Source organism: Halichondria panicea, chromosome 4 (genome assembly GCF_963675165.1).
Source record: "Halichondria panicea chromosome 4, odHalPani1.1, whole genome shotgun sequence".
Classification (NCBI taxonomy): Eukaryota; Metazoa; Porifera; class Demospongiae; order Suberitida; family Halichondriidae; genus Halichondria; species Halichondria panicea.
Window position 1 is genome coordinate 3,596,832 of NC_087380.1, and position 24,302 is coordinate 3,621,133.

The following is a 24,302-nucleotide window of genomic DNA, read 5'->3' on the forward strand; positions in this document are numbered from 1 at the left end:
TGCCTATAGTATATAAGTGTATAATCCCAAATGATAGCACTGCATGTGCTTGTTATGGATATAACCTCAACACAACAAGGCAGTAGTTTCAAATTTGGCAGATTTTGATGTTAATGCTTCGTTGTTTAATAAAGCGAGCAGAAGTTAAGAACCTGCACGTTGGCCTAGATGTACACGTGGCTTGGACTCAAGGCTGCGTGTAGACTCACTTAAATTAATGCCGAGGGTTTGCACTTCAGTGCTCTAGTGCATATTGACTGCTCACAATAATTGTAAACTATAGTTATAATCATCTCACTTTCATCAGCCTTAGACATTCTTACAATTAAATTTTGTGATCATGTCAGTATCAGTGCAGTTGCCAAATTATCAAGAATTGAAAGCCAAAATGTTTATGTCAGTATCCGAGGAATTGTAACATTATCAAGAATTGAAAGCCAAAATATTTATATTATGTCAGTGTCTGAGGACAAACATACGTGCGTCACATTCATTGTTTACAATAGATGTGTGCGCATGCATAATTATAGGTGGATTAATGTATATAGCCCACCAGTGGGTCTGTTTGTCTCTGCTCTGTATATGGCATCACTACCATAGCAACCATATATTGCACTGCATTATATGGCACTAATGCACTGCAGGGATTATAATGCTTTTGGGACTTATGCCCCACTGTCCCACCCAATAACTCATTAATTTGGGTCCCTTTTATAGGCTACTATACCCACTACCTTTTCCATTAGAATTTACTCTGGAATTCATGTATTCACTAAAATTCACTCAAAACACATGTCTTTTATAGGGAAAAAACTTGACTAATCAGAAGAGTTTGACGTCATTGGGCAACAAGTTAGTTATTGCAAGTGCCCTCTGCGGCCCTCGGGCATTATGTCATCCAGTGCAATATAATTATGGCATGTTGCACTCGTGCTGGACAATAACTAATACATAAAGCACTACAGCCAAGTGGCCCGAGTACCATATTTTGTATGCTCCATGCAAGCTCTCTGCTGTAATACTAATCATCAGATCTAGCTTATAGAGTGCATGTCTAATTAGCTTATACACTGCTATACAATTTGCACAGCACTCCACCCGTTGTGAGACATTCTATAGAACCACTGCCTGCGGGCTCTCTGCTGTAATACTAATCATCAGTGCATGTCTAATTAGCACATACACTATGACACTACACAATTTGCACAGCACTCCAGGACCACGGACCACGATTGTGAGACATTCTATAGAACCACTGCAGACAGTTTAGCACTATACTTGGGCTTTATGTAAGTTAGACGTTGTTGAAAAGATAATTATACAGTGGAACCTCCGTTAACAACTACCTCCGAATAAAGGCCAGCTGCTATATAACGGCCAGGCACCCAGGTCCTAAATGAACAGTTTGTGTACAAAACAACCTCTCAACAAAGACCAAAACATTGTATAAAGGCCAAAACATTGTATAAAGGCCAAAACATTGTTCCCTAAAGGTGTCTGCATGTTATAGAGAGGTTCCACTGTATCTACAATAATGTGTGGCTTATAAAACGTTCAGATTTGTGCGGTTGATAGAAGTATAGTGAGAGTTAGTATATAAATAGCAATCCAACTGCATGTGCACATACATGCATGGACATGTTATATCATACTATAGAATGAGTTTCAAGCACCATTTTTTCCTCTTTTTACTTTTGGGAAACGTGTCTTTTGTGTGGAGCCAAACTCAGAGTGAGTCATTTTAAAGTAAAACGTCTCATGTCTATGTGATGAACCATTAATTTTTTGTTCTTATTGTAAGTCTATAGTGTGTAACTTTATCAATGGTACTCAAATAACGGCCTGGGAGATTATGCAGAACTTTAGCCATGCTGACGATCTGGAGTAGTTAGTGAACGTGTTCAACCCCATGCATGCAGGCACATAGGTGGCTTGCATTATAATTATATAGTCTGCATGTCAGTGTGTCTTTGCCTGCCTGCCTGCTGTCTGTCTGTCTGGTTCTGCTTATTAATTTTATATAGTCTTGATTTAGATTGGCTAGAGATCATGGCTTTTTTAAATAAACTCTTATGTTTATGTGCACCCTACAAGCCTATACAAACCTATTATGTTAATACTCCAACTAGTAAAGGCTTCCTTGCCGGACTCTGTTGAGATACCATATACTGTCTCAGTGCATCGCCTAAAACTGCAGCAGTGCTACATGCCATTTTAAAACTTGCCCCAACTGTATATGGCTAAATTTCATAGAATTGCAACACACATGACTATTAAAATGCATGTGTCTTGCATGCTGGTCATTCATAATTATATAGGACTGATTATGATTTCTTGTGTGTAAATTAAAAGCCTTAAATTGTCCATTAACCCTATATAGATGTGACCTTATCAAGTGTTGGCAACAAATTTGTAGTCGGTTTTCCCAGAAGTAATGGTCACGGAGAAAACCAGTTGTTTGTCGCAAACACTGGGTCGATTAATGTTAGTTTCACAGTCACACCAATTAATGTTAGTGGGAGCGTTTCAACTTCTTCAACTACGGTAGTAAACATTCCATCTATTTTTGAGGTTTCTTCTATCAATGAAAGGAATAAGGGAATCCTTGTTGAAGCTGATGGAAACGTCAATGTGTATAGGATATCTTTTGCCACTTCAGCTACTGCAGATGCTTATTTGGCATTGCCATGTAATGAAATGGTAGTGTATGAATACGAATATTATGGAATCTCGTATATTTCCCCTGGTAGTGACTTTCCTAGTGTGATTTTGATGGTGGCTTGTGAAAATGAAACTGTTGTCAATTTTGAATACTCAATAATAACACTCAATAGTATGGAAACGTATCAGATTGAAAGTGGTACTGATCTGACAGGAACAAGAATAACAAGTTCCAAACCCTTATCTGTATTTAGTGGATCTGATTGTGCTAATGTTCCCCGAGATGTAGACTTTTGTGACCAACTGGTTGAACAAGTGCCTCCAACTGTGACATGGGGCTCAAAATTCTTCGTAGCTTCTCTCGAGGGTAGATCTACTGGTGAACGTATTCGTGTTCTTAGTGCCCGAGCAGCAAATGTAGCTGTGAACTGCAACACTGTGGTATCTGTCAGGGAATTCCAGTTGCAGAGTGGAGGGAGTTTCAGAGAATTTGAAATCCCTGTTAACAGTTTCTGTAGCATTGAATCCACTTCTCCAGTACTTGTTGCTCAGTATGCATATGGTAGTCAGAGTGAGAGTAAAAGATGTGGTGTGGGAGACCCATTTATGATGATAATTCCTCCAATTGAACAGTTTACAAACAACTATTTAATAGAGACATTCGCTCGTTTAGAATACAGCTATGTCACTATGTATGTTGCTTCTGAGTTTTTTCAACCTGAACACATTTTATTGGACAATTCTGTTGTTTCTGGTTGGCATAATGTTAGCTGTTTAAGTGGAGAGGTTTGCGATTACGTAAGTAGAGTGAATGTGTCCACTGGAGGCCATTCTATTCGCCATCAAAACAGCTTAGCCGTTCTAGGCGTTTCAGTATACGGATTCGACTTGTGCAATTCTTATGGTTACCCTGGAGGCATGAGGTTGTCTCCCATACAATGCAGCTGTGGTCCAAATTCTACTTGTCTGAATAACATGAGGAACTTCAACTGCAAACGTGAGTTTTAAGTAGTCTATATATAGTTTCTATAAACAAGAAGAAAAGTTGGATCAGTTTTATGTGCCCTGCTCTTATTACAATCCCACGAGTGGTTCCGCAGCCATGTGACATATAATCCTCAAATGCATGGCCATACAATTTAAGGTGAAGGGGACACATTGTAACACTTCAATATAATTATACCTATTGTAGAGTGCGTAGGCACCACTTGTTGCCCACCTGGTCGTGATTCTATCTGGGGTATTGAATGGCCTGAAACTGAGAGAAATGCATCGATACAAAGAGATTGTCCTAGGGAAGACATTAGTGGTAAGTCAAACTGTTGGAATTTTTATTGATTTTATTGCTGTTAATAGGACAAGCCACTCGCTACTGTAACAGTGAAGGTGTGTGGGCTGACCTTGATGTCGTACAATGTAAAAACATTGAGTTTGTTAGCATTCTTGAGCAGGTAAGTATCCAAACAATACACACAGTCTAAGCTATTATAAGTCTTTTTGACTTGTGTCTAACTCACTGAAATTGCATGTATATGTTTATTATAGGTAACCAGTATTTCAAGCCACGAGCTAGTAGAGCAAGCAGCTAATCTCACCATGCAACTGGCCGCCATAACTAAGCCAAACATTGTCTCATTACTACCCTCTTCCCTGAACACAACCAACCAAGTACTCAGTTTGGTGATCAGGGCCCTAGAGGAACAGTCAGAAAATTCTACCACTGATGCTATTGAGGTATAAGTAAGAAATAAAATCTAGCTGAATGCATGTTAGATATCCATGTAGCAATGACATGCATGTTACAGTATCCAACATTGAACTTTGCAAGTGCTAATGGAATTAAGATCGCAATAATCTACTACATAATTTATAGCTTTTTGCGAGATTGCAAATGTCACATTTTTTTGCTGAACTGGCTGATTTACATGCAATGTTTACATTTACAAAACCCTATAATTGTCCCTCAACAAAATTAATTTTAAGCAAATCACATTTTCCATGCATAGCCAATAGTGGATGTACTGAGCAATATGCTTGAGGTGACCAACTGTCAAGGAATGAATGACCTGCAGTCTGTAAGTATATATAGTGCTGTATCACATTGTAAAGGTTTGCAATATTTATAATTATACATAACTATAGAGTGATGCAGGTAGTCAAATGTTGCTGGACAATGCTGAGAGACTGGGTGTTCTGTTGGCTAGGTCACAGAACGCTAATGCAACCATTGAGCCAGTTAGAGTGTCCAGGCCTAACATTGGTAAGAGGGTATAGTTATGATGTTCACTGCTCATAATGGACATGCATCATGCAGCCATTTCATCAAATGTGATTGATACTTCTAAGGCCTTCACAGAAGACATAACTTTCCCTAAAAAAGAAGATTTGGTCAATTTCACAAACACATCCATTTCGGTACCTGCCGCTATTCGAACAACCTCAGCATTTTTGACAGAAATACAGAGTGAACGAAACAACACAGGTGCAATTTCTTTATAAGTGGTTAATGCAATTATGAATTTGGTTTCTGCTTATTACAATTATAGCTATCCCAACTGTTTTCATCATTTTCCAAAATCTAGGCTCGTTTTTGCCTACCCCCACTGGTGGTTTCAGTAACACCACCCAGGGGGCATCAATTGTCATCTCATCTCAGGTAGGGGAGCGGGGGAATGGTCGACCCTCCCAGACACTCCAACAATCCCCTTTGTCTCTCAACTTCACTTTCAATAAAGTAAGCAACAGGCCGATTTTATGTAAATTGATCATGATTGTACTTTCCTATAGGTTGAAAATTCCGAAAGTTATCGCTGCGTGTTCTGGAACTTCTCTGAGCCGTATGTTGCAAAATTAACACAGTCTGACTATTTATTGTGAAGCATGCAGAGTTGGCAATGGTGGCTGGATCAGTGATGGAGTATCAACTGTTGGCAATGCTACTGAGGGATCCACAACTACTGTTCAGTGTTCTAGTACTCATCTCACTAGCTTTGCTGTCTTAGTGGATCTGGGAGATGGGTTGAAGGTATCAAAACCCACTTCATTGTACTATAACAAGTAGTCCATTGTTCATTCTGCCAACAGAATATTTCTGAAGTAGAGAGCATAATTCTTGATGTTGTTTCTTATGCTGGCTGCTCTATCTCTGTGCTCTGTCTGATAGTAACCGTTGTCTTCTTCCTTGCTCAAGGGTGTGTGTGTGAGCTATTTCACTGCCAGTAGTTAAAATTACTTACTTATGTGTATGTGATTGTAATCGTAAAACAATAAACGATGACCGGAGTGTGTAATGATACCGTGTACGAGGGTACAGCAGGGCATTGATTGATTGACGTGTAAATATGTACCTGTGTGACTACGTATGTATATCATTTACATGCAGGAGACAACTTTTCAACAAAATCCACTATTTTGTTCATCTTAACCTCTCCATTTCTCTGCTGTTGGCTTACTTTGTGTTCAGTGTTGGAATTGAAACTGCAGTTGGAAATACGGTAAAGCATGATGTGTAGATATAATTAGATAATGCACTAATGCGCATTATCTAATCTGGATTACAATGCGCATTACTTTGCGTGTAAACAGGGCTATATAGTCAGAACTTTCTTCCCTCTCTAATAGGTTGGCTGTGCTTTTGTGACTGCCCTCCTTCACTATCTGTTCTTGGCAGTATTCTGTTGGATGTTGTGTGAGGGAGTCATGCTCTATCTGATGTTGGTGGCCGTATTCAGTGCAGTAACAAAGAAATGGTGGTTTTTTCTTATGCTTGGATACTGTAAGTATTATATAATGTCAATCTTTATGCCTGCATAATTATACTTGATTTTATTTCCCTTTAGTGCTTCCCCTGCCCTTTGTGTTGACCACTGTGGCTGTTAGGTGGTACTACTATGGTGTGACGGAGACAAAAAAGTCAGAATTGTGAGTGGTTATATATAGATATTTGTACTTTTTCATGACTGTATGCAGTTGCTGGTTGACAACTAAGGATGGGACAATCTTTGGATTTGTTGCTCCAATGCTGGCAGTTCTTGTGGTGAGTGTATATCACAATCTATCATCATAACATGAACTGTGTCAGATCAACGTGGTCTTCCTGGGATTCATTCTGAGGGTGCTGTGGAATGACAAAACAAGAGCTGCTAGCAAACAGAGTGATGAGAAGAGAAATGTGACGAAACTTGCCAAGTAAGGCTAATAAAGCAACAGTGTTATAATGTTATTGTTCTTGACAATTTAAACAGGTCACTACTGAAGGGCGTAGTTGTTCTCCTGCCACTACTTGGCCTCACTTGGGCATTTGGACTGCTCACTCTTGTCAGCAACACTTCAGCTTTTGCTTGGATCTTCACCATCCTCAACTCATTCCAGGTGAAAGGAATACTCAACTTCATAATAGTTTGATATTATCATCTTGTTTCGATAGGGAGTGACTATTTTGTTTTTTCATGTTATAAGGAATGATAAGGTATACCATTACTGCACACAATTCTATTGTATTTAACTGTACCGGTTGAAGGTAAGGGGAGAAATCAAGATCGGCTACTGGTATAGAAAGTTTTGCCGTACCTCTGCAGTTTCAAGCGATACAGTGAGTGTTAATAATCGAATTGTAATTTAACATGTTCTCTATAATGCAGACATCTGGAATGCCTACCCTCGTAAGGCAAAGCTCAAAAGGTAGATTCTACATTGTACACTGAAAACTCACTTTCTGAGCAGTATAGATCTAGTATCTAGTATAGAGCACCTTAGATATATATTTTTGCAGACACCAGCACGCTCAAATCCACTCTCCCAAGAGGAGGAACGCTGCTCCCATCTGAACATTCGGAGCAGTCACAGTACTCTCAGCTTCCAATATTTATGGTGAGACATTTACAACCAATGGCTATGACATTGCATGTGATTGTTTTTTGTTTATGAAGGAGGCTACTGGGGATTCAATGGACACTAAGGTCAATCTTGAGCACATTGTTGAGCAGGATAGTGATGCGGCTAACGAGGACCTCAAGACAGCAACTCTCATTGATGGAGATGCTGGTGAAAACTGAATTATAGTTAGACTGGCTTCAAAAAGAAAGTATAAGATCTAGTTGTTAGATTTAGTCGTGTGCTGCATGTTTTGTAGTTAAGTTTTGTTAGCCTGACTGATAAAATTATGGTAAGGTCATTGCATGGGCCAGGAGTTCTTACCTATACCTGCATGAAGATTGACGGGTAGTAATTTTGCTCTGTTTTTTAGGGTACTCTATAATTTTGGCGGATTATTCATTAGCACAATAAAAAGTAGATAGAAAAGGACAACAGGGGCAGGATCCGAAAAGAGGGGGCAATTTACAGAAACATTTTTACTAAAAAAAGGTTAACTGTTTTTTTCAAGCCCTAGCTTTTCTGGTCATGGGTTGATTGATGTCTACAACATGAGACATAGAGTACAAGAAGGGCTGGGGTTATTTATATAGCCAGGAGTCTCTTCACTAACAACGATGGTCAATAGTGAAAGCAAAACATTTCAAGTGATAAGTGTTTTGTTTGCAGCTAATGCTAGATTTTAGTGATTGCATTGATTTGGATTATATTAATACTTCCCCTGTCTCATATAAAATTAATATGAGACAGGGAAAGTATTAATACGAGCCGGACCCAATAATTGGCTACGTCTGGCATATCTTATGTTGAAATACAGTCCTTCTCTTGTCTATAAAAACAGTTACTCTTGTGGTACATGTAACAGATACCAGTGAATTTTACTTTAAACTATTTCAAAATGTTTCCAAGTAATTTACAGTGCGGACATGTAAATTCTGGCAAACTATAATTGTGGTACTCTCTGTCAACACAAGCATGCATTGCATACAACTCCTGATTACTATATACTTACTATAATTAATTGCAGAAAGAATAGCTGAAGGAATCTTTGCTGTCTCATAATTGGTACCATCTCACAATACTCTAGCTCTAGCATGCAGGAGTGCATGAATACATTCCTGGTAAGTAGCAAAAGACTGATATAGATCTAGATATAGCAGGAATGCTATATCTAGATCTGCATGAAGGCATCTGGCTCAGCTTCATTCAGCCTTGAAAAGTGTACTAGATGGATGGGTCTGCTATTCTGCATGCAAAGACTTCTATCAGAGTGGTTAATTAGACCCCTTGAAAATTATTAAACATGTATGGTAAACCGTAAAGGGTTGTTACATTTATAACAAAAAAACTAAAGACTTGGACCCAGGCCACATCGAGGCCACATGGCCTAGCCTGCCAGATCAGACACAATGGAATCAAGCAAGCCCACTTTAGCTGCTGTATTAAATGAGCTAGTTCCGATTGAAGACAAATGGCAGGACATTGGGATACAGCTGAACCTGAAAGATGAAATATTGCTGGGAAACCTACCAACACACGCTCTCAGTTGCAAGAAATGATTCGCCATTGGCTGGACACTAGTAAGGCTTCTTGGACTGACCTAGTTTCTGTTTTGAGTACACGTTTAGTGTCAGAGGAAACCATAGCAGGTGTACTGAGCTTTACGTATTGCTATGATCATGAACCCCTCAATACTGATGGAGGGGAAAGCCGCAAAGATTCGTTGGAGAGAGAGCCTCGTCTCAATGGCAACCATCGCTCTGAAGCTAGAACTAAGTCAATCGTAGTGAGAGTCAAAGGTCGAAATGTACCCCGTGAAGTTACATCACGGCTCGAAAAGACAGTTCCAGAGTGTGATGGCACAGAGCATAGTCTTGGAAACTATGAGGTGGATAAAGGTCACACCCATAAATCTCATCGTCACTCAATTTCAAGCGCTTCAGGCATGTTTCTAAGATAATGTTATCAATTTTAATGTTTCTCCACCTGTATAGAACTTCTAAAAAGTGAGGTTGGAAAGTCGCTGAGAAGAAAATTGCTGAGTGATGTTAAATCTGCTAGAAGACACCTGGTAAGAAGATTTATGTGCATGTATAGCAAAATGTTTGTTTTCCCACCGGTGTGCAATTGCTATATACTGATTGTGACTGTCACCTCAGAATGGTCACTCTGAACCAGTAGTGATTGACTCAAGATCAAAGCACACCCCAGAGGGAAATCCTGACCTACAGGATCGTATACGAGGTATGACTAGGAAGAAATACTGTTGAGGTAGTTAGAATCTGTAATGGCGTGAATGTCTCGTAGATTATTGCCCTTTGCTTTAATGTACATGTGCAACAACTGCAGTTCTTCATATTCCTCCAAACCACAGGCTCATACTCGGAAGGCACAACGGAAACTCCCAACTCAAGATTGAAATCGAGGCAGACCAGAGTCGTTGAAAACACACAAAGAGATTACACAAAACAACTGGTATCATCCACTGACAAACGTAAGAGTCAATTCTTACCTGAGAAGGAGAAACATACTCCAAGACGACCAGACAAAGACATGGCGGCCGTTAGTTGATTCAATAACTCATCATCGCCAAATCGTTTCTCGAGAAGATCCATAGACGTGAAAAATACGACAGATAGATCAAGAAAGGCTCCAGAACTCTTAAAAAATGCTCACACTCAAATTGTATGCTCAAAAACACCTGAGAGTATTCTGAACCGGAACAGAATAGCGGCTGCAATTTGTGACACTGTGAAGACAACTCTAAACGAGAATAAATGTGACAAGCAAAAGGTGAGATCAGATGCACCTAAAAAACGAGCAAGTTTTGTTTCGATTGAGTCACCCTGTGACCTGTTCGAAGGTTTGATAAAGCTGTGAAATCCCTTATGAAGAGTAGTTCAAAACATTTTAAAAGTGTGGAAAGAAACGTGAAAGTGTCTGATATAGATTAAACCTCAGAAAACAACTCTCACTGTCACTCCACTCATTCTGAGCACTCAACGTCCAGCTCACATTACCCCACAAAGAATACTTCAGACACAAAAATGTCAAAAGAAGGATCTGATTTGGAGATAGCCTCAAGAAAATCTAAATACAAACACTCTACAAAATCACCTGTTGAAAGAGAGTGTAAATCCCGGTCAAGTAAAGTGGTCAAGATTGAGGTGACTAGTGACGGTTCTCCCTCTCAAAAGATCAAGAAGAGCTCTTACCACTACTCCAGTGACTCAGAACTTACGAAGTGCAAATCAAAACACACTAAAAATAAATCCGAAAAAAGTGCGGAGAGAAAGAGGAAATCTGAAGAAGAGTCCGACTCAGAAACTGTTCCAAGCGCTCACACTTGACTAAATCTCCTCTTCAAAATGAAAGTGACTCCTTGCCAAGTAAGGTGATCAAAATTGAGGTGTCCAGTGATATAGAAGTGTCAACCCGCCGAAAGATAAAAAAGAGCTCACACAAATACTCTAGTGATTCTGACAGTACAAAGAAACAATCTGAAAAGCATGCAGATAAAAAGAAGAAATTGGAAGCAGAAAAAGAGGCTGAACCAGAATCGACCTCAAGATGTGAAAATTATGATATTCATAACTTTTCAAAACTCCTCACGAGTAGCTTTTATTTCCAAATTATCTGTGAGTACACGTTTTTACGATTTTACTTTCATTCACAAACGTAGTGAATGTTAATACCCACAAAATGTTTTGTTGTCTTTTAAGGTACATGAATGGTATAAATGTTTTGGTCTAGCCCTATAGTCATAGTTATTATGCCTCGGTGCGCATGCGCAAGCGAGGTAAGGTAGTGTGTTTGTGTGTCTGTGTGTGTGTCTGTGTGTGTGTCTGTGTAGACTGCTACAGCTGCTCCAGGATGAATCAAGTGCAAGTAAGAGTTTCTATAGGCTTCTAGTCATGTTTACTTGGATTTTAATTCGTGGATTTGCAAAATAATGCTTCGTTCTCGAGTTATGCCTAGTTTTGCTTACTTGGAATGCCATTGCAGCCTTTTCAGTAGAGCACGTGGCCAAACTTGCTTACCGAGTGTTGCTACTCTACTTAGTAGTTAGCTCTGCACTAGAACGCTAGCTATTGGTAGCTGCAAAGGTGACAAGAGAGCTTCAAGGCTCTGCTAATGCAGCCATTAATTTTAGACTTTAACTTTTGGCATAGATCGTTTTTAACAACAATCATGGGCGGTCATTACCCACTCTGTGAGTTTTTGCATGCAGCAAAATTAAATTGTTTTATCATGTGTATAAAAGCTTTATGTTATGTAGCTTTGGCATCTCCACCGAGGCATCAGCACCTGTGGTGCTTTCATTGGTACATGATTCTCAATCAGTATCGATTGACTCCTTTCCTTTCTATACAGATACCTTCCCATATCGTTTCCATCAGTTAGCGAGACCACCCCCTACAAACACGACAGACAGCAAGCAGCTGTTCCAGATGTCCTCCACCCCAAACCTTCTAATGTAACTTTGGGCGAATAATAATAATCTTAGCTAATTTTGTCCGGCTATATTTAGGTACTCATTATATAATTAATTTATATATATGTACCCCCTACAAAGAAAATCGCATGTATTCATCGTAACTTATATACGGAGGAACCCTTGTTATAACGGCCACCCTTGAAGAAATGCCAGTCACCCAGGTCCAATTTGCATACAAAACAACCCCTTGACAAAACGCTACCTCTGTATAACTTGTTCCCCAAATCAATGTCTGCTCAAAATGGTGAAAATTAATGATCATTATTCATTACTTCCCAAATCTCCTCGCACATTTTCCCTATAGATTAGTGTACCATCTTTTGTGGAGATCTCTTCTGAATCATCAGTCGGCAAGGCTACACCTGGCAAACATGACAGACTGGGAGCACCTGATCCCAATACCTTTCAACCAACACCTTCTAAGGTAGACATACTGACAGTGCATGTGCATCATCCTAAGGATCATCTCTTTCCTGTACTAACAGTGTATAGTCTATGTAGTGCTCAATTATATGTCCCTATTGTTACCTGAGGCCGTGCCGCGGCCAGCGGGTATAGTAGTCTGTTGATTTGTCTGTTTGTGACATCTGAGTCTACTCCCCTGGATACCATAGCACTGCATTTACAGCATGGATAGCCTTCACACAACAAGTAATTATTAGTTATGCCTCGGTGCGCATGCGCAACCGAGGTATACGGTAGTGTGTTTGTGTGTGTCTGTCTGTGTGTGCGTAGACTGCTACAGCTGCTCAAGGATCAATGAAGTGCAAGTAAGAGTTTCTATAATGTATCTAGTAATGTTTTCTTAGATTTTAATTTGTGGATTTGCAAAATATGCTTCGTTCTTGAGCTATGCTTACTTGGAATGCCAATGCAGCCTTTTCAGAAGAGTGCATAGCAAAACTTATTCACCGAGTGTTGCTACTCTAATTAGTAGTTAGCTCTGTACTAAAATGCTAGCTATTGGTAGCTGCAAGAGTGAGATGAGAGCTGCAAGAGTGAGATGAGAGCTGCAAGGCACTGCGCTGCGCTGATGCAGCCATTAATTACTTGAACTTTTGGCATCGATCGTTTTAACAACAATCATGATTGATCATTACCCACTCTTTGAGCAACAAAATTAATGCATTTTCTAATGTGTGTATAATAGTTTTATGTTATGTAGCTCTGGCATCTCCACCGAGGCATCATGATAAAAGGTGTGCTCCATTATTCTCTCCTCACCGTACCCCATATGTTCCCCCCCCCCCCCCCCCCACTGCTTCTTCATTCTTCACTCACGGAGTGGCATCTGTGCCAGCTTTAATTGGCTTAAAATACATTGGCTTTGTGGTGATAGTGACCGGTCCTTAATTACTGTATATATACTATCTATACTGTCACATCCATTAACTGCCATACAGATACGTAAAGTGTCCTCAGGGACCAAAACTAAATCATCAGAGAAACCACCAAATTCTCCCAAACCAAACGCTGACGAATTTAATGTTCCCTCGACATTTGGCGATGGAGATTGTGCCAAGAGACAGTTTATTGCTCGGAAGTGTGTCAAATGCAAACGTTTGCCCAGAAAGCCCAAGCGTTCACGATGCTGTCTCCTCTTGTATTGTGAGCCATGTTCCATGGATACCAAGTACCAGCTGTGCAGTATGTGTGGCAGGAAACAAGTGTTCAAACTCGATTCTGAACTCAACAACAAGATACCCAAACTAACTGTCTTCTGCAAGCACAACTCGGGAGGTTGCGATTGGAAGGGCAAACTGTACAAGCTCAAAGACCATCTTTTACACAAATGTGAGGTCCCCTGTCTGTACAGCTCTTTTGGTTGCCAAGCAACGGTTACCAATGACAACTACAATAATCACATTGAGAAATTAGCTTTAGTGCACCTTGAACTGTATAAAAAGAGCAGGAATAAATCAGCTGACAGTTAATGTAATGTGATGTGCTGTGATGTACATGTACGTATATAATTATAGTTATTGTGTTTGTACTATTGCATGCAGTTGCATGATTGTCAGATACATAATAATATTTTTTGCTATCTCAAACAAAATGATTCATGTAAATTATTATGATTATTGTGACAAATTGTTCCGAATTAGTCTTAATCCAATTCAAATTGTAACGCTTGGCCAATTTGATGCAATGCTTTTGGAGTTAAACTATATAATTATGGCTAGCTATGTCAATCAGAAAGTTCCAAAATGCGTCTAAGATCTCGTAATTATGCTTTGAGGTAGCCACACAAGGATGTCTATAGAGTCCATGAAGATAATCAGTATAATGGACCAATTGGTTGTGAGGGACAGAATCAAATACTTTCCTCAAATCTGCATGCTCCTATACTTGTGTATTTGAGTATTTCATCCCAGTAATTTGTGACGTACATTGACTGCCTATATAGCAGTGCTTCTTGAGTTGAGAAACCAGATCTAAATCCGAATTGATTGTCAGAGAGTAATTTGTTTGGTTATTTCAATTCTCTCTAGTATACTAGAGGAAGGAGTGAAATTGGTCTGTAGTTCGCGACAGCAGATTTGTCACCATCAGCTTTGTGGAAGGTGATAGTTTCCATGGCAAAAGAACTTTCCCTTGATTGTCGAACAAAGCTGACAATTAACTGAGGTGCTATTGAGTTTTCTAGCATAATGGTTGATATTCTAAGGTCCAGGTGTATGTTGAGATATGACATGCTTCAATTGAGATGGTTGAGAGAAGCAAGTTGTTGAATAGGTTTGCCTTCTGTTTGGGTATGTTAGTGTGACATGTGGTGGGATCCTTTTATTGTTTTGTGATAATAATAAAGCAAACCAGAAGGTGTTTTAATGTATATTGGATATAGACTTGTTTTTAGCTGATCTTAGGGCATAATTACGTCTACATTTATTGTAGTTTGATCGTGATAGGGTAGTGTTAATGCGTTCAGCTTTTTTGATTAAGATCTCAATTTCTTTTGTGATTGTCTCTTAATTGTTATTATATGGTAATTGTTCCTTGTTGGAGATCTCGTTGTAGGTATGAACTTTGTCATAATTGCCATGCATTGAGTTATACCATAATTATGTTGTCAACATTGACAACATCTGCACTTGATGATCATGAGTTTGGCTGAATATTCTTGTATTTGCAGAATCGAAATCTGCTAACCCCATAGATTTCTGCGTGGTACCTTAGCCCTTTTAGTTGGTGTCAGATCAGTAAGATGTTTTAGTGGCGGCCCAACCTCACAGGACAGAATTGTTTGCTTAATTAATAGATGTGCATTTGGTAAAGAGACAACTTGTTTCAATGAAAGTTTGTCACTAATTGTTGTATAATTATGATGCATTAGGGAATCCTTTGAGTTTGAGATGTACGTAGTCATGCATGCATTCCAACTTATTAGGTAGTATATAGTGTCTCAAGTGAGGCTTGCGCTTGTTACTAACAAATTATACTCTCCCATATTTACTAAAGGTGTACCCAATGCTTGCACACAATTGGCAAAGCTTATACTGGGAAATTCTGAGTCTACCCAAATATGTCTAATCATAAATTACAGTACAGGTGGTTATATGGTTGAGCTGGTGCTTTACTGAAACTCCCCTGGATCTAATAAGTGCATGCATAGGATGTGGAAAATCAAATGTTGGCTATAAGTAAACTCTAAACAGAACCTGAGAGTGCAGCCTAATAAATATCCATATGGCCATTAAACAAGTGAGTTAAATCTATAGGGCATGCAATGTATACACAGCTATAAATACTAAATTGTTCCATTCAAAATGCCTCATCATTGTGTACATGATTGTATGCACTTCAGATATGCACTTCAGATATGCTGTCTAGAAGTATTTGGTTAGTGCTGCTACTGACCCTAGCTACTGTTACCAGGAGCGAGCACTATCACATTGTGCCAGTGGATTCAACTGACTTGTGTCATGACTATCGAAATGGAAATTGTTTCACTCTCGAGCAACTTGTTCAAAGAGACCTGTTATCTGGTGGAGACAATCTCACCTTGAGCTTCCTACCAGGAGATCATGTGCTAACGGAGCATTTATTGATTTGTAACTTCTCGCATGTGCATATCATTGGCCAAAACGAAAGTCCTGCTGTAGTCAGATTCGATAGCAATAGTGCGATACTTTTTGCTAGTACTACTGAATTAAATATTGAGCACTTAGGTTTTGTTGGAGCGAATGTTGGACCACAAAACGTTGAAATTTTGATCATTGACAGTGCCTATGATATCTACATCAATCACTGCTATTTTTCAGATTTTAAATTACTCAATCAAGTGGAAAACCACCTAGTTAAGATTGCTAATACTCAAGCTGCAACGATAGAGAGCACTCTCTTTATGAACAACACTGGTCGGGTACTGCACGTTGTGGCTCATGATGTTTACATAACAAATAATGAGTTCACTGGAAATAATGGAGGTGCAGTTGACATTGAATCAAACAACACACTGATTAACAACACAGAGTTCAACTACAACAGTGCTTGGAGCGGAGGAGCAGTAGCAGTGGTATCTGGTACTGTAGTGATCACTTGGTGTAACTTCACAAATAACAAAGCTTTCCACTGTGGTGGAGCGATTGCTGTTGTCTCAGGCAGTGTGTCCATCTCAGATTGTGAACTAACAAACAACAGAGCTGACAGAAGTGGTGGAGCGATCCTTGTTAATTCAGGCAGTAATGTGTCCATCTCAGACAGTGTGCTAACAAACAACAGAGCTGACAGGAGTGGTGGAGCAATTGATGTTGACTCAGGCAGTAGTGTGTCCATTTCCGACAGTACACTGATAAACAACAGAGCTGATAAAAGTGGTGGAGCGATTGATATTGACTCAGGTAGTAGTGTGTCCATCTCCGACAGTACACTGACAAACAACAGAGCTGACAGAAGCGGTGGAGGAGCGATTGATGTTGACTCAAGCAGTGTGTCCATCTCGGACAGTATGCTGACAAATAACAGAGCTGACGGGAGTGGTGGAGCGATTTCCGCTTACTCAGGCAGTGTGTTCGTTTCCAACAGTACACTGACAAATAATAAAGCTGACGTGAGTGGTGGAGCAATTTATACTCACTCAGGCAGTATTGTATCCATTTTCAACAGTACACTCACAGACAACAGAGCTGACAGGAATGGTGGAGCGATTGATGTTAACTCAGGCAATGTGTCCATCTGGAACAGCATACTGACAAAAAACAGAGCTAACAGGAAGGGTGGAGTGATTGCTATTTACTCAGGCAGTAGGGTGTCTATTTCCAGTATATCTATCTCGGACAGCACACTGACAAACAACAGAGCTAACAATGGTGGAGCGATTAGTGTTGACTTAAGCATTGTGTCTCTCTCTGATAGCACACTGACAAACAACAGTGCTGGAGCGATTTATTCCTTTGACAGTAATGTGACCATCTCAGACAGCACACTGTCAAATAACAGTGCTAGTGGGACAATTATTGTTGACTTACACAGTAGTGTGATAATATCAGACAGTACACTGACACACAATAGTGCTAATGAGGGTGGATCAATTGATGTCTTCCAATCTTCCACCTTGATCATCAACAACACTAGTGTTACTAACAACATGATGAGTTTGAACATTTCACAGTCAAATGTGACATTTACTGGAATGAATATTGTCAGCAATAACCATGGTCCCATCTATGCTTTCAATAGTCGAGTCGAGTTTAATGGACCTACAACTCTCAGTAACAATTGTGGTGTATTTGGTGGAGCTATCAGCATTGTCCAGAGTGAAATGTACATTAACACGAAAGGGGTGATCATCACCAACAACACAGCTACCTCTGGAGGAGGGATATTTCTAAGAGAAAGTACACTCTTTGTAAATGAGCCAATAGAGATCAATCTCAACACAGCACAGAATGGTGGAGGGATTTATGCATATTCTAGCAAAATTGAGTTTCAATCATCAGGATCAGTGGTAAGTGATTATCCACTTCCTCTAAATAAACAAAGTAAGATTGCTGACAACATTGCTGAGAATGGTGGAGGTATTTATGCAGTTGCTACATCCATTAAACTTACTCAATCATATGTCAACATTGACACAAACACAGCAACCGCTGAAGGTGGTGGAGTGTATCTACAGCAAAATTCGAAACTTTACCTTTTTAAAAAAGACATTGAATATCCGATGTCTAGGCCTCGGGATCAATTATTTGTCAAGTTAATGATTAATAACAACTCGGCTCGGTACGGAGGTGGGATATTCGTGGCAGATGACACTGAGAGTGGTGCGTGCAGAGGAGGGGCCACTGAAACAAATACTACTCAGACCATTTTTTCTGACTGCTTCATTCAAACAATTAAACAGTATAGAAAGAGATTTGCTACTCCAAACTATTTCAATTCATTCATGACTAACAACATAGCTACCCAGTCAGGAGCAGACATTTACGGAGGTTTGTTTGACAGGTGTACAGCAAGTCAAAATGCTGAATATCACATTTCTTCAAACGAATCTCTATCAGATTACGTAAGGAAAACAGTAAAATTTTCTTCGATATCCTCTAGGCCTATTCAAGTAATTTTATGTAACCATTCACAAAGTGACAATATTTCCACAAAAAAGGGACATGTGATTATAGTAAGTGTTACGGCTGTTGACCAAGTTGGAAATTCATTGAATGCCACAATTCGAAGTTCTGTTATCACTGAGAGTAGAGTTGGTCGTCTTAAAGAAGGACAAGCAGAACAAACAGTTGGCAATCAGTGCACAGAATTAGAGTATAATGTATTCTCACAAGATAGATCTGCTCAAGTGGTACTCTATGCTGATGGTCCATGCATCAATTTGGGAATTTCAAGACAAATTATCAATATATCTTTTCTACCATGTACATGCCCCTTTGGGCTCAAGCCAATTCAGTCTCCAATTGAGTGCAAGTGTGACTGTGATCCAGTCTTGCAACAAAGATATCATATAACAAACTGTTTTGAGGAAAATGGGACCATTGAAGTGAACAACATATGGATAGAAGTCATAAATACCACCAACGGAACAGGTTATGTTGCTAGTAACTGTACATTTGACTATTGTGTACAAAAACCAATCAATATCAGCCTAAGCAACCCTGACAAACAGTGTGCCTACAATCGAAGTGGTGTCTTGTGTGGAGAATGTGAACCAGGACTCAGTCTTGTGTTGGCTACGTCAAGATGTGAACAATGCTCTAATATTTACCTTCTTCTTTTAATTCCATTTGCACTGGCAGGCATATTGCTAGTTGCTTTAATTCTCGTGCTCAACATTACTATAGCAACTGGAACGATTCATGGCCTCATTTTCTATGCTAACATGCTAGCAGCTAATAGATCGATTTTCTTACCTAACTTAAACAACTTTTTAACAGTTTTCATATCATGGGTGAATCTTGACTTGGGAATCGAGACATGCTTTTACAATGGAATGAACTCTCAAGCAAAAGTACTCCTTCAACTTGTCTTTTCAGCTTACATGTTTCTTCTGATGTTCTTAATAATCATTTTGAGCAAGTACTTTGACTCATTTGCAAAGCTCCTCTCCAACAGGAACCCAGTTGCTGCCCTAGGCACACTCTTCCTACTCTCTTATTCCAAACTCTTACGATTTATCATTGCTGCACTACAATACAGGGTCTTAGATTATCCTGATCATACAAATGATATAGTTTGGCTGTACGATGGCAATGTGCAATACTTCACTCCAAAACACATCCCTCAATTTGTAGCTGCCGTCATAATCCTCATTGTCGGTGGATTGTTCACTGTACTGCTTTTCTTTGGACAATGGTTTCCACGCTGTTCTAAGGTTATGAAATGGACCAAGAACACAAAATACATTGGTTTTATGGATGCATACCATGCTCCATTCACTCCCAAGCATCGCTATTGGGTGGGACTGCTCCTCTTTGCTTTGATTACTCATAATCTAGTAACTGCTATGGCTCCAAACACTTCTCTCCCTATTCTATCAGCTGGGGTTCTTTCAGCTGGAATTATTGTCTGGAAACTACTAAATAATCGCTTGTATAAAAACACATTATGTGGTTCCTTCGAAACTCTCTATCTATTCAATGTTGCTATTCTTGCATTTGGCACCTTTTTTGTCAGAGATACAAAGAAAAATCAGTCAGCACTAGCCAAAACTTCAATGGCTATATCATTCACTTTAGTTGTGATAATACTCTGCTACCACTTTTACCAATCTATACTCAAGAAAAGTAATACATGGCTGAAGATAAAGGACATTATAAGGAAATTATGTGTTGATGTTGCAGACAGACGAGCTAACAATGGCTGGGAAATGTATCGTCCGGTAGTCGATGAAAATGATGACGATGAATTACTTGAAGTAGTAGACGACTATGAACAAAGAGACCCGGTGGACCCACCTTACACTGGTGGAGCCGTGGAAGAAGCTGACCCTGATCGCTACATCACTCCTCCCATCATCAGACCAGCCACGAGGCCTGACCAGCTGAGACTATCCTACATGGATGAACTAGCCCCCCTCACCGCAGAAGACCACAGACAAGTCCCTCCCCCTCCAAGAGTCAACTGTCATCCCGTTGTTACACACACAGAAGTCGGTCCCATACACAATAAAGTGTGAACTGTCTTATAATTATAGCTACATGGTACCAATAAACTTTCGTAGGTTATCCATATAACTGCATGTACTTTACACTTTGATTATTATTTTTGTGTTCATATACAATAGCTATGATTCTAAGTTGGCTATCATCAATACGTACCACTATAGCTCTCTTATGGGGTCAATTACAGCAAAAATGCATAATTATGAATTAATCTGTACCACCAGCATACGCGTGCTAATGTTTCAGGTGTGCTACAACTAGCCTATAGAATAGGATTTCTACTGGCGTTTCAGTGGTGGATCTAGAAAAAGGTGTATAGGTGCTGAGCAAGAGAAAAGGATCCTCCTGCGCGGTAGCGCCCGAAAATCGAGGATTACCGCCACCTTTTGACGTCATTTTCGGTGTGTGTGGTATCAATCAGAGGAGGTCCAACATGCGTGCACGAATCACTACAAGTGCTAGTGCATTTGGCCTGGACGTTATCACGTGACCGCAATGCACTGAACTTATAGTGATTCGTGCACACATGTCAAACCTTTTCTGGGTATCAATGTCATTAGTCTTTTTTTTATTAGGTGTGGTTTGCATTGCAGTGGTTCTTGCACTAGATTAGTTGCATGTGCACCACCATAATATTTTAAATTAGCGACTTTTTGGGTTAAAAATGATCGCATGCTTTGGGCGCTGTATAAACTATACGTTCACTACACACTCAGTTTGGGGCAAATGGTAAATTTCAAAACTACTTGAGATAAGTGTATAACAGTTTTCCTTTGGTTTCATTGTTTACATAATTATAACGTATAAACTATAGCTGTTAATTTTTTTTTCCCCCTAACTTGAAAAGTCGAAGCTAGCTGTGACCTTTGCTTGTTCATCATTCGTTCGTGGTTACTAAAGCTATGATCATACTAGGGCCCTTCACCTATTCTTTAATTAATGTGCCTATATATATTTCTCATAAAAATCTGAAAAATGTGACATAATAATTACAGACAAAATGAAAGCACCACAGGTGCTGATACCTCGGTGGAGTTTTTGTTCGACGTATCACTCAATTAAGGGAAAGTTCTTTTGCCATGGAAACTATCAAACCTTACACCTTCCACAAAGCTGATGGTGACAAATTAATTTATCAGGGTTGTGCAAAGGCACTGCATGACTAAACGAGTGTTGCAAGCGTGCGCTTGCTAATGCCTCTCGCCATAAGAAAGAGGTGTTCACATTTAATATATAGTGTATACTGGTCGTCTTAAATGGCCTGTAGCCAAACAGTGGGAGCAAACCTTTGTCAAAGGCATATAGTCATGCAGTAGCCTAGCCTCGATTCCAGGCCGAGTTGTTTCTAGCTAGGCCGACAACTCCGTTCTATTAAAAAAAAATCGGCCTGGGACTGAGGCTAGCAGAAGCCTCGATTCTAGGCCGATTAAGATACATTTTAATCGGTCTTGAATCGAGGCTAGTCATGCAGTAGTCTGTGAATAAGTACAATTCAATCACAGAATTAAATCAACGATACTGAAGCAACTGCATGTTATTTAAATGGCCTGTAGCCAAACAGTGCAAAGGCACAGAGTAAGAGAGAATTTAAGCGTAGTATAGCACAGACAGTATAGTATATAAACAAGCAGAAAGTGTGTATCTAATAATTATACTGAGAAGAAAAGACTTGTGTACATGTATATTGTTATCGACTTATGCATGTACATGAATCTATTGTTATCTAGTCATTTGTTTTGTGGCTTACCGGTATACCAGGACCTCAAGAAAAATTGAGTTTGTTAGCATTCTTGAGCAGGTATATCCAAACAATACACACACTCAGTTTAAGCTATTATATATAAGATCATTCTTTTTTATAGTCTTTTTGACTTGTTTCTAACTCACTGAAATTGCATGTATGTTTATAAGGTAACCAGTATTTCAAGCCATGAGCTAGTGGAACAAGCAGCTAATCTCACCATATGCAACTGGCCGCCATCACTCAGCCAAACATGGTCTCATTACAACCCTCCTCCCTGAACACAACCAACCAAGTACTCAGTTTGGTGATCAGGGCCCTAAAGGAATAGTCAGAAAATTCGACCACTGATGCTATTGAGGTAAGTAAGAAATCAAATCTAGCTGAATGCATGTTATAGATATTTGGATATCCATGTAGCAATGACATGCATGTTACAGTATATATTTTTCCAACATTGAACTTTGCAAGTGCTAATGGCTTGGTAAAATTAAGATCGCAATAATCTACTACATAATAGCTTTTTGCGAGATTGCAAATGTCACATTTTTGCTGAACTGGCTAATTCACAATGTTTACATTTACAAAACCATTGTACTATAATTGTCCGTCAACAAATTTTAAGCAAATCACGTTTTTCCATGCATAGCCAATAGTGGATGTACTTAGCAATATGCTTGAGGTGACCAACTATCAAGGATGGAATGACCTGCAGTCTGTAAGTATATATAGTGCTGTATGACATTGTAAAGGTTTGAAATATTTATATACATAACTATAGAGTGATGCAGCTAGGTAGTCAAGTGTTGCTGGACAATGCTGAGAGACTGGGTGTTCTGTTGGCTAGGTCACAGAACGCTAATGCAACCATTGAGCCAGTTAGAGTGTCCAGGCCTAACATTAGTAAGAGGGTATAGTTATGATGTTCACTGCTCATAATGGACATGCATCATGCAGCCATTTCTTCAAATGTGATTGATACTTCTAAGGCCTTCACAGAAGACATAACTTTCCCTAAAAAAGAAGATTTGATCAATTTCACAAACACATCCATTTCGGTACCTGCCGCTATTCGAACAACCTCAGCATTTTTGACAGAAATACAGAGTGAACGAAACAACACAGGTGCAATTTCTTTTAAGTGGTTAATGCAATTATGAATTTGGTTTCTGTTTATTACAATTATAGCTATCCCAACTGTTTTCATCATTTTTCAAAATCTGGGCTCGTTTTTGCCTACCCCCACTGGTGGTTTCAGTAACACCACCCAGGGGGCATCAATTGTCATCTCATCTCAGGTAGGGGAGCGGGGGAATGGTCGACCCTCCCAGACACTCCAACAATCCCCTTTGTCTCCCAACTTCACTTTCAATAAAGTAAGCAACAGGCCGATTTTATGTAAATTGATCATGATTGTACTTTCCTATAGGTTGAAAATTCCGAAAGTTATCGCTGCGTGTTTTGGAACTTCTCTGAGCCGTATGTTGCAAAATTAACACAGTCTGATTATTTATTGTGAAGCATGCAGAGTTGGCAATGGTGGCTGGATCAGTGATGGAGTATCAACTGTTGGCAATGCTACTGAGGGATCCACAACTACTGTTCAGTGTTCTAGTACTCATCTCACTAGCTTTGCTGTCTTAGTGGATCTGGGAGATGGGTTGAAGGTATCAAAACCCACTTCATTGTACTATAACAAGTAGTCCATTGTTCATTCTGCCAACAGAATATTTCTGAAGTAGAGAGCATAATTCTTGATGTTGTTTCTTATGCTGGCTGCTCTATCTCTGTGCTCTGTCTGATAGTAACCGTCGTCTTCTTCCTTGTTCAAGGGTGTGTGTGTGAGCTATTTCACTGCCATATTCTAGAAAGATGAAGGCATGGCCTGGGAGTGTTTTTGATAAGCAGTCAACCCACGAAATTT

The 24,302-nt window shown here is 39.5% G+C and overlaps 3 protein-coding genes and 2 long non-coding RNA genes across 5 annotated transcripts; all 5 read left to right on the plus strand.

Moving 5' to 3' along the window:
- The first annotated feature begins 1,592 nt into the window (after positions 1–1,592).
- On the plus strand, positions 1,593–7,969 carry LOC135335375 (adhesion G protein-coupled receptor L2-like). The gene is made up of 23 exons (XM_064530852.1): positions 1,593–1,731; positions 2,381–3,658; positions 3,854–3,970; positions 4,018–4,112; positions 4,207–4,395; positions 4,668–4,736; positions 4,804–4,921; positions 4,976–5,143; positions 5,208–5,395; positions 5,449–5,498; positions 5,548–5,686; positions 5,746–5,852; positions 6,044–6,155; positions 6,283–6,436; positions 6,501–6,582; positions 6,631–6,697; positions 6,743–6,849; positions 6,906–7,032; positions 7,088–7,129; positions 7,181–7,252; positions 7,302–7,341; positions 7,433–7,530; positions 7,590–7,969. Exons 1-23 carry the CDS (start codon positions 1,617–1,619, stop codon positions 7,713–7,715), a joined length of 3,660 nt encoding a protein of 1,219 aa, XP_064386922.1. The 5' UTR covers positions 1,593–1,616; the 3' UTR covers positions 7,716–7,969.
- A 952-nt stretch (positions 7,970–8,921) lies between these two features.
- On the plus strand, positions 8,922–11,170 carry LOC135335635 (uncharacterized). Its single transcript, XR_010394573.1, has 3 exons — positions 8,922–9,604; positions 9,693–9,777; positions 9,908–11,170. It is a non-coding gene; the product is annotated as an uncharacterized LOC135335635 (long non-coding RNA).
- Positions 11,171–11,343: 173 nt separating this feature from the next.
- LOC135334438 (uncharacterized) lies at positions 11,344–13,915 on the plus strand. The gene is made up of 3 exons (XR_010394284.1): positions 11,344–12,010; positions 12,336–12,455; positions 13,435–13,915. It is a non-coding gene; the product is annotated as an uncharacterized LOC135334438 (long non-coding RNA).
- Positions 13,916–15,672: 1,757 nt separating this feature from the next.
- Positions 15,673–20,674, plus strand: LOC135335564 (uncharacterized). The gene is made up of 2 exons (XM_064531097.1): positions 15,673–15,733; positions 15,837–20,674. Exons 1-2 carry the CDS (start codon positions 15,719–15,721, stop codon positions 20,649–20,651), a joined length of 4,830 nt encoding a protein of 1,609 aa, XP_064387167.1. The 5' UTR covers positions 15,673–15,718; the 3' UTR covers positions 20,652–20,674.
- A 2,351-nt stretch (positions 20,675–23,025) lies between these two features.
- Positions 23,026–24,302, plus strand: LOC135335415 (adhesion G protein-coupled receptor L1-like). The gene is made up of 7 exons (XM_064530898.1): positions 23,026–23,096; positions 23,160–23,281; positions 23,378–23,503; positions 23,567–23,754; positions 23,808–23,857; positions 23,907–24,045; positions 24,105–24,302. The coding sequence occupies exons 1-7, from the start codon at positions 23,083–23,085 to the stop codon at positions 24,252–24,254; spliced, it is 789 nt and encodes a 262-aa protein (XP_064386968.1). The 5' UTR covers positions 23,026–23,082; the 3' UTR covers positions 24,255–24,302.